Below are 10,401 nucleotides of genomic sequence, written 5' to 3' on the forward strand. Positions count from 1 at the left end.
TTTTTAACTTTAACTACCGAGAGACTAAATTAAATATATATATAAAATACTGATTAATTTAGTGTTTTAGGATCAGACACAAATGCTCATTAGTTCAGTATTTTTATTTAAACTATAATAAATTAGATCTCATTTAGTAATAAATTTAAGGATAATACTAGTTTGGTCAAAAACTCCCTTTTGGGCTGTAATGGGGAGGGCCCAACCAGTGCAATATTCAGCGGTGTTCTCGCATAGGAGATAAAAAAGTATCATCCTTAATTGTCCTAGGAAAGAAAGAGCGATCATTCTTGCTTTGCAACGAGAGATTCATGTGTCCTTGCCTATCATATCATGATAGGGACTCATATCATTTGGATAATGGTCCTACGAGCCATGGTTAGCTAAGTTTAGACACCAACCCCTTTGAATCTTTAAGACTAGCTCTGATTTCATAAACGAACTAGTGATGATAATATATTTGGTAAAGAATTTTCTCAACCAAAAACAAAACATATGTGGGAAGGCAGAAAAGTCTTACCATTAGAGCAAGATAGATAAGATTTGGTAGTAAAAGATCCATGAGATATGAATCTCTAAGCTTCCCCATCTTGGAATTAAGTCAATGACAACAGAAATTTCTTGATTGAGAGGAGGATGATCATGCCTTCTTTATGAATTTTAGGGTCGAGTATATTTTTTATCTATTGTGAGTATTTGATTGTTTGTGCTTAAAACAAAATAGAATGATTTAAAATCAACAAAGGAGGACATTCTGCCATCACAATGACACGAAGATTACAAGGTCATTCCTCGCTTAGGTAATTACCAAAGGAAATCCTTCTACTTTACAAAAGTAATTAGTCACCCTATTCGTATTTCAAGAGATTATTTAAATATTTAAGTATTAGAGCCTCGACAGGGGTTGTAAATGAATCTTGTTTTTATTATATATTTATCAATGAGTATATTTTTTTTTTCACTCTATACAAAAGAGATTTTTTCTATGTTAAAGAAAGTGTCATAGTGTATTTGTCATACTTTACTCTTTCTACTCGGTCTTAATAATTTTATTTCTAATCTTACGTGATTTTTCGCTCATCAAATTAAAAATTTCTAAACCAAATCAGTTTTGGTTTTTAATATTTTTTTCACGTCAGCTAGTGCTATATTTTTTTTACTCTTACTTGCTCATCTCAAGGCGACATCCAATGTTGATTAGTTTGATTGCTGGTATTATGTTTTCTTATTATCTTTCCTTAAGAATATTCTATTTTTGAACATTTAGAGTTTGAATAGTTCTTTTAAATAGCAACATTTATAGTCTAGACTTCAAGTCATATGTATATTTTTTCATAATTTTATTTGGAGTTAGAATCGAACTTATGACCCTCTTAGTTATGGAGAAAGTACCTACTAACTCTACTTAATTATAGAAAAAGTATCTATCATCTCTGTTAGAATTGGTTGGTATCTTTTGTTAGATTCTAACAATGTAATATTATTTGTATTCAAGAATTTAAGTTGCTGGATCCCCTCCATTGTTATTTGAAAGAAGGCTTCCGGTCTTTCGGGTGGTCTTATTGGTTGGTAATCTTCTGCTTTCATCTTACTTTTTTAAAAGTTTGTACTCTTTTTTAACTTCTGTCCTTTCACACCAATTCAACGGTTATTTCTTGATCACTAATGTATGTGGTCCTCTTGAGTTAAGTGTTAAAAGGCTATTTTGGAATGACTTAAAACAACTCCTTTCATTTTAAGGCTGCTTACTTTGTTTTTAGTGTTGACTTTTAATGAGATTCATTTCATCTGGGAAAGAGGCACTAATTCTTTCAATGCTGTTGATATGTGTCTCTTTAACAATTTTATTAGAGACACTGATATTTTTGATATTGAACTGAAAGGCAGATTGTTTACTTAGACTAACCACCAAGACTCTAATTTAGGTTATGATAAAAAGAACATCTAAAAAATTAAAATGTACTAATCTTAGGACTTCTTATTTTTCTTAGTCGGGATGGATTTAGTAATTCAATTTCAGTCAGGTATTGGTTACGTTGCTGTTGGATTGGGTTGGATTGAGTTATATTGAATTATACTAGGCTCGATTAAGTTGATTATAGGTTGGCATATATAATTTAGCCGACAATATTTTCGTAAATTTCTAAAATAGTTAACTTCACATGGAACTTTAATTAAGTTTAATTATCAGATTTGATGATAAAATATTTTTTACGTATATTCATTAAATTATACAGGCTTAATTTATAAATAGTAAAAATATAGAATGTATCTAAAAATTTTAAGCGTAGGTCCGTTAAATACTACAAATTGCACCACGGAAATATACCTTGAGTGCTTACTATTGCAAGACATGGATTCGTTCTGCTAACAAAAGACACATATTTAGGTTGTAGATCGACAATCACCTCCCATATGACTTGGTTACGTTCCTGGAATGCATTCAAGGATGGACTCAGTTAAAGAATGCATTCAAGGATGAGATCACATCATTAAACAAGCAAGGATATAAATTACCTTAAGCAAAGCCATCAGGTGGAGGAGTTCTATCACAAAGGGAGAGGAAAGATCTTTAAAATATTCTCTTCGTGATTGGGTCTTATGTTCAACTACAACAATACCAGCAGACTACTCTTCTTTTTTTCTCTTGTACAAAGCCTAAACTCTCTCCTAATTAATATTTAATGACCCTGTTCACTTATTGGAACATTAAAAACTTTGTGTCAAAGCCGGTGAAAGTCTACTGCTGATAATGCCGGAAGAGTGGTGCCTTCAATGCTTTTCCTTTCTTCATTATGGTAGCTAATTGATCACCAAAGCAGGACTGATGTCACTGAGAAAATGATTGTTAAAAGAACAAGGTGGCGAGCTAAGAAGAAATGCAACTAAGATAAGTATTTTTATATAAAAGTAAACTTTTAATTTAAACATTAAAAAAACTAACTTTAAATGAATTTTTATAAACGAAACGTCGACATTTTCAGTGTTTTAGCCTTAGATTAAAAATGTCGAACTAGTCATTTATAAATTCAGCATTTTAGATAAGGCTAAAATGAAATAGACCTCTTTTGTTGATAAATTTAAGGAGCAATCTATTTTAATAAATAAAAGTTGGGAGGGGACTAGTTTGTTCAATCACTCTAGCATAATTCTTGTATCTAAATCATCCACTACAAACTATCACTACCTTATGTGAACATCACCAAGATAGGGAATCTACTTGAAAAAGGACTCTTCATCTCTCGCAGCGAACATACCCAGAATACAATATATAATCAATCATGCCATATGTGTGTAATGCTGTAAGTAACTCTATAAATAATTCAATTGGCCAACGTCCTCTTCAGTCAGTTCCTAGGAGGGGAAAAATTCCAATGGCTTGTATCGATGTTTACGTTTTCAAATTCAAAACCAAGGAAGATTGGAACTAGTTATAACTTCTGGGCCATCGGTGGTGGAAGCTCCTGTCACTGCAGCAGCGAGAGTCGGAAACTTTCCGGTAGGCAAAGAGCTTTAATACTATGTCTCCAGTATGGGTAAATTTCCCAGACATCCCATTAGAATACTTTGATCATGCAATACTATATAGTTGAGCTTGGGTTCAAGTTAATCTTTCACCAAATATCCTACTTTGGAGCAATATGATTCTAACATTCGTGTATCTAAAATTCTCTCAGTGAACTTGAAAAAGCTACCTAGCTAAAAGGGCTATCCGTTTCCCGAATCATTTGAGTCCTCTCCTACGGAAGTCGTGGCATCCACCTCTAAATGAGAACGATTTATAGATGTTCTTTCTTTAATGAATTTAATCTAATAATGTTGCTAATATGTGGTTGAAACCTTCCTGCTGATCCTCTTAACCTGAGGAGCTTTCACATTTTCTTTACATGGAATCCTCTCTTTCGTCTTTAATTCATAACATCTACGGCATCAAATTCAAAGTATAAAATGAATCCAACTTCTGATAGAAGTAAACAAGAGAGTAGAAAATCCCCATTTATTTCAAGCCAAGCCACAGCTTTTACAAATCATTGTACATGAACAAATCAAATTTGATCCTACTAAGCAACACCAGTGCCCTCTCAAAAATAAACCCAACTAACACAGAACACACAGAATCTGGCAATTTATGGGTGGAAGCACTCGGAACCAGTAATCTACATCATATCATAAGCTGCTCTCTTCTTGCCCATCCATATTATACAACACATGCCTGAGAAACAAATCAAAGACACGGAGACCATATTGACTGCCTATCATGGACCTCAACATGCCGACAATGCTAAGAAAAATTTCACATCTCTTCTCACCAAAAAAAAAAATTAAAAAAAATGAAAAGAAAAAGAAAAAGAAAAATTTCACATCAGCTGCTCCACAGGGCTTGATCATATTACCCATCTTCTCTCTGTAGTAGAAAGAATATCAGAAGTTAAGAGTTTAAATATGTGCTGTACGTATGAATTTGTAACAGAAAACAATTTCAGATAGTAAAGTATTGTATATCTGACACTGGCGGCAAATGTCATATAAAAAATAATAATAATACATCTACAAACAAAACATATTTACTGCTAGCATGTGTAACTAACTGTATCAACTACAGTTATAGAATAGGAGACAGTAGGTAACACGAGATTATTCATTTAAAATGAGTTAGGTATCCAATTTGGAAATAATCATTCCCTCAGGAAAAAAAATGAAAAAGAAATTAATTGGCACTCCAAAATAAGCCATAAGATAAAAGATGAAAGAATAAATTTAATGACAACTTATTATCGCAAACCTCACTTTATAGTTATTACTTATTTCATGAAAGATGGAGAAAAATACCCTCAGTTTTAGAATATAAGATGGTCTTTTCTCAAAACTTTAATAGAATAAAAAATAGTCACCAGCAGAATGCCTGTACCTTTTGGACTCTGCTGTGCTTGAGATCTCGATCTCAGCATTCGCGGGGATGAGCCATGCTTCCCATTTCCACTCGGTAAGGAATGTCTTCTCTTTTCAGGGTTATCACATACATCTGGACTCAGGCTGAGAGAATTACTTGCGTGGGCCTTCGCTCTTGCAGATTGTGTGGCTTGCATATAACTTGGAAGGGTACTGCTATCACTCATCTTATACTCATGGTCAACACGATCAGGTTTAGCCATCCCAAATGAGCTACGTCTCTTAATACTCTTGGGATCTTTTGGTATATTTTCTGTGCTATTTTCTCCTAAATCGTTGCTTGGACTTGACCATAGCTTTTTGCTTAGTTTATGAGATCTTTGCCTTTTACTAGGGCCACTGTTATTTGTCTCGCCCCCTTTAGCATTTTCAGAAATCTGAGTTAATGGTGTTCCATGAGATTCAGACACTGTAGCCTGGCCTTTTGGAGTTCCTTCTGGTGATAACCTAATTTGAGGGTCTGTTAAACTTTTCATTTGAGTATGCATACTCAACATGGTAGTCTCATCCTGTTGCTTGTCAACATGCACTGCATCAACAACCCGTCCTTCATCTTTCTCAAGTCTTTGCAGCTGCTGGACTTCCAAATTTGAGGAAGAGTTTTTTGCTCCAACATGCATATTTAAGAGATCAATATCAATATCACCATCGGAATTTACTTCATAGCCGGCTTTCTCTGAAACCTCTGTTTGAATGACTATATTACCATCTTCATTTTCATGTCTATTAGGCTGATCAAGTGTGGAGGAGAGAGCAATTTCAGTCCCACATTTTGAAGCAACATTATGAACAGGGAGATCATCAGACATTGAGATCTCTGACGGGTTTATGCCATTAATCTCTTTTGAAGCATCCTCCTCTGAGGGAAGGTTAGCTAATACTGTTGCTTGGCTCTTATCATCTTGACAATCAGATTTGATGGGTCTACTGATAGTTGAATTTGTGCTGAGCTCTTCAAATAAGGATTGGCTCATATCATCTTGATCGTATGATTTTCCTGAAAGAGTCTCTTTTTCTTCAGTCTCTGGCTGTTCACAAGATGCCAAATCTGATGCATGCATTAACTTGTCGCTGTGAGATTCAGACTTATTAACATGATCAAGTATAGATTCTATTGTTGCATCTGTTTGCAAATCATTCTGACCAGTGCTGGAAGCTGAAGTTCTTTCAGTAATTGCTTCATTCTTCGAGGGATCATCCTGCATGAGACTAGCAGCCTCATTCTCAGGCAGGTATTTTTCCTGTCTAGTTTCCACTGAAGAACTAGAGGAACTATCTGTAGGAAATACTGAAGCCTGGAACCCCAATCTGGAACTTTCAGTCATAAATGTCCCTTCGCTCATGGTTGACATTATTATCTCACATGATTTTCCTGAATGAATAATTTCTCCTTCAGTCTCTAGTTGTTCACAAGATGCCAAATCTGATGCATGCATTAAATTGTGACTGTCAGGTTCAGACTTATTAATGGAACTGAGTATTGATTCTGTTGTTGTATCACTTTGCATATCATTCTGATCAGGAAAGGAAGCTGAAGTACATTCAGTAATTCCATCAGTCTTTGAAGGATCCTCCTGAATGCCACCAGCATCATCTTTCTCGGGCAGATTTAATTCCTGTCTAGTTTCCACTGAAGAACTAGATGTTGAAGCCTGAGAGTCCCATGTGGAAATTTTAGTTGTAAATATTCCTTCATTGACAGTTGACATTGCTACCTCACATGATTTTCCAGAATAAATATTTTCTTCTTCAGTCTCTAGTTGTTCACAAGATGCCAAATCTGATGTCTGCATTAAATTTTGACTGTATGGTTCAGACTTGTTATTAGAATCGAGTATTGGTTCTGTTGTGGTATCTGTTTGTGAATCATTCTGAGCTAAAGTAATTTCAGTAATGCCTTCAGACTTAGAGAGATCATCCTGCTTGACACTAGCAGCCTCATTCTCAGGAAGGTTTATTTCCTGTCTAGTTTCCACTGAAGAACTAGAGAAATTATCTGTAGCATGTACTGAAGCCTGAAACTCCAATCTGGAACTTTTATTTGTAAGTGTCCCTTCATTCACAGCTGGCATTACTATTTCTCCATTGGTTAATTTTGAAATAGATGATAAAGAGATGTCTGGAACATCATCTACTCCGTGGTTATCAGCTAGCTTATTGCTTTCATCGTGCCCCTGGTAGCAGGCATTATGACATTGCTCCTGCCATTGCCCCATATCAGATGAAGTTAATGTCATCCACCTCTCTAACCATCTCCATGCTGAATCAGATTTTGAAGGATCACACTTTACGTGAATGGATTTTGTCCTTGGCATAGTCTCCATAATCTTGTAGAAGATATAAAAACATAAGGTTACAAAAGAAGTAATTAAGGACAAAAAGTTGAAACTCCTCATTTAGTACTGAAGCATAAATTGGTCAATGGTCATACCTGACGAGCAAATCCATTCAAAAGTAATTTCTCCATAGAAGCATATGTTTTACGTGGTTCCGAATAAGAATTTTCTTTCACCTGAAATTGTACGAGACAGAAAGAGTTAATTTCATCTCATATATATGAAAAAAATGTCAATAAGTCAGTCATAGGCAGTTCACACAATGCTTAGACTAAGCAGCAAAGTTCACTCACTAATATATCTTCCAGTGTGTAAGCTATCTAGTTTGACCATCTTAGCCTATTTGTAGGATGAACTGGATGGATCTGTTGTGCAATTGTTTGAAGAAATATGGACAAAGATGCTAACCAAAATAATGTTTCTACAATGTGAAGATAGTCTAATAGTAAATGGAACCTGATGCAAAAGGTAACCCTTCCTGTCTCACAAGTAATATGGGAAAATAAACAGACACTGATAGATAAGTAAAAGCCAAGCAACTTTATCAGATATAAATTCCGGGATGCTTCTTGTAGAAAACAGAAAGATCAAATCTTATAATGCTTATTCAATAACTTGTGGTCCTTGTGCTATATAATCAAGCAAGAAGAATGATTATCAACATAGAGAACTCTCATGCATATATGAGATACCTTGTCCTCTTGTGCAGCCAAATTTTCAACTGATTGATGTGATTGATGTGATTGATGAGCCCGCACAAGAGCTTGCATTTTCATAATAGCAAGCATGCAACGCAATGTTCCAAAAGCTTCTCTCCTAACCAAGTATCCACGCACAACAGCTTGCATCTTCATAGCACTTCTAAGTTTTTGATGTTCTCGCCTAGCCTGAAATAATTTAGGGTGCAGGAATCAAATATGAAGCAAAGCCAATCAAGGAAGCTTTTTAGACAGAGTACTGTGAAACCGAAAGTTACCAAGTATCTTCTAACATAAGACTGAATGACCACAGTAGCAGTCTCATGGTGGTTTTCATCAATCTGCGTGCTACTCCCATCATTAATTGGACTAAAATTAGCTTCTGAATCTACTTTAGCTGGAGATAGCAATATTGTTTCATTTGGCTTATCTTTCTCTAGGAGTTTTTCTGGAGGAGAAGAGCATTTGGGAGAACAAACATTGTCAGTTGTGACAGCTGACAAATCCTTGTTAGGGTGGTTTTGATCAATCGGGATGCTACTACCATAATCAACTGAAATATATGTTTCTGTTGAATCTACTTCAGCTACTGGCAGTAATATTTTTCCAGTTGGCTTTTCTTCTTGTTCTAGGAGATTTTCGAGAGAAGAGGAGGATTTTGGTGAACAAACATTGCATCTTGTGTCATCTGATATACCCTTGTTAGGGCTAACAGAGACAGGTTCTGCAATAGCACTGTTGCTCAATACTTGAGACTTGGTTGATCTTTTCCAACAACTGTGGCTTTTCTTATCTGATGTAGCTTTGCCCTGAACAGAGGAAAGAAAAAAGAATGTAAATCTTCTCATAAGAAGAAATTGAGCAGCCAGCAAGAAAGGATGTACTCTAAAGATTTACACAGCAAACCATATTGCCATCAGGCCAGTAGTCAGTCTGAAATATTTATTTCCAATTGGATAATGCTTAGATTGTATCCCCTAAAATTCATTTAAAAAGTTAGAAGCAAATATCTAAATAAAAAAATTTAAAAATGAAGTCTCATCTTGAAACTATGGCCAAGTTATGGAAACAATCTTTCCAGTAATTAGGGTAAGGTTTAAACATCTTTCCTCCCAAGACCTTGGACTAGGGAAGCTTGGAGCATTAGGATGCTCTTTTGAAGTTTTACTATTTTCCAAAAAAATATACATAAATTCACTCTTATTTTATATTTTGACAACTAGTAACAGATAACCCCCATTTAGAACAAGATTGCCCTTGCATAATTAACTCTTTCTCAATTTTGACTTTTAGATATATTAGCAATTATATCTTTCTTTTTTCAACCCACCAAACCCAATCAAAATCCTCTTCTATTCAAAGACCACGCTAAGATTACCCGAGCCAGATCTAACTCTAACATTACCATCTCCAAGATCACTGATGAGAAGATCAACTGACAGAGATGCTTGATATACACAGATCCACAGCTCAAGTCATTCAATTGGTCAGCAACCCAGAATCTACTCCATAAATCAAACTTAAACTTAACAAAAAATTTCAAATCTGTACGATCCACAGTGAGAGAAGAGATCTTCTGGGTCAAATATCCCTGTACTACCTAACTTTCCATCTTCCCCAATCCAGATCGGCGAAATAGCAACCCCCCGACTTTCCAAAGATCAAATTCTCTTGCAGCTAAGCACAACCTGACATGATTCTCTACCAAAACTACAAGGAAAATCACTGCAAGATCTCGCACGAACAAAGAGAAAATCCAACAAGTTCAAATCACCGTTCCTCAAACTACAATACATCAGGCACATTCTTGGAAAAGAATCCAAACCGAGACATACCTCTTCGTCGTCGACATCGCCGCCGCCAGCGCAAGCGAGGATCCTGAAGCAGCCGCTCTTCGATCTCCCGACCATCTCCACCCAAATTCCTCTTTTGATCGCTTTCTTTCTCCTTTGTTCGTCTACTCTCTATTTTTATCTAACAGTAGATGGACACAATACCTGCTCCTTGGTTTCACAGCTCGGTTTCAGCTGCCGTTATCTTCTCTCTCATAGCTGTCTTTAATCTGAATATTTTTCACTTCACACCTTGCATTATTTATTTATTCGCCTATATCTCTATCTTTTCGCAGTCAAATCCAACCTGTAACTTTAATTTTAAAACTAAAATAGGCAAATCTTCCTACTAAATTACTAAAATACTCCTATTGAATTTGAACAACTTTTTAGTCAGGTTTTGATCGAAATATACCAATAATATTGGGTGAAAAACGAAAATAGTGTCCACAGATAAAGCTGTCGGAACTGAAGTGGATATAATCAAATCGGGTGTAATCCCAAGGTCTGGCGTCCGCCATTTGTCGACCCAACCGTTTCCGTTCTCCAACGCATTTTCCCGAGGGTGAATATAAGTAAGATAAG

At 35.5% G+C, this 10,401-nt stretch overlaps 1 protein-coding gene across 1 annotated transcript; it reads right to left on the reverse strand.

Moving 5' to 3' along the window:
* Positions 1 to 3,983: 3,983 nt before the first annotated feature.
* On the reverse strand, positions 3,984 to 10,015 carry LOC140770027 (uncharacterized). The gene is made up of 6 exons (XM_073110980.1): positions 9,820 to 10,015; positions 8,263 to 8,793; positions 7,979 to 8,173; positions 7,382 to 7,462; positions 4,910 to 7,277; positions 3,984 to 4,405 (listed from the first exon to the last, which is right to left on the reverse strand). Exons 1-6 carry the CDS (start codon positions 9,892 to 9,894, stop codon positions 4,386 to 4,388), a joined length of 3,270 nt encoding a protein of 1,089 aa, XP_072967081.1. The 5' UTR covers positions 9,895 to 10,015; the 3' UTR covers positions 3,984 to 4,385.
* Positions 10,016 to 10,401: the final 386 nt, after the last annotated feature.

Source organism: Typha angustifolia, chromosome 11 (assembly GCF_048772165.1).
Source record: "Typha angustifolia cultivar Huaian chromosome 11, ASM4877216v1, whole genome shotgun sequence".
Taxonomy (NCBI): Eukaryota; Viridiplantae; Streptophyta; class Magnoliopsida; order Poales; family Typhaceae; genus Typha; species Typha angustifolia.

Coding starts and splice junctions, on each gene's coding strand:
- LOC140770027 (XM_073110980.1), bottom strand. CDS start 9,894: ATGGTCGGGAGATCGAAGAGCGGCTGCTTCAGGATCCTCGCTTGCGCT. Junction 8,794..9,819: donor GCGATGTCGACGACGAAGAG/GTATGTCTCGGT, acceptor TCCTCTGTTCAG/GGCAAAGCTACATCAGATAA. Junction 8,174..8,262: donor CTTATGTTAGAAGATACTTG/GTAACTTTCGGT, acceptor AAATTATTTCAG/GCTAGGCGAGAACATCAAAA.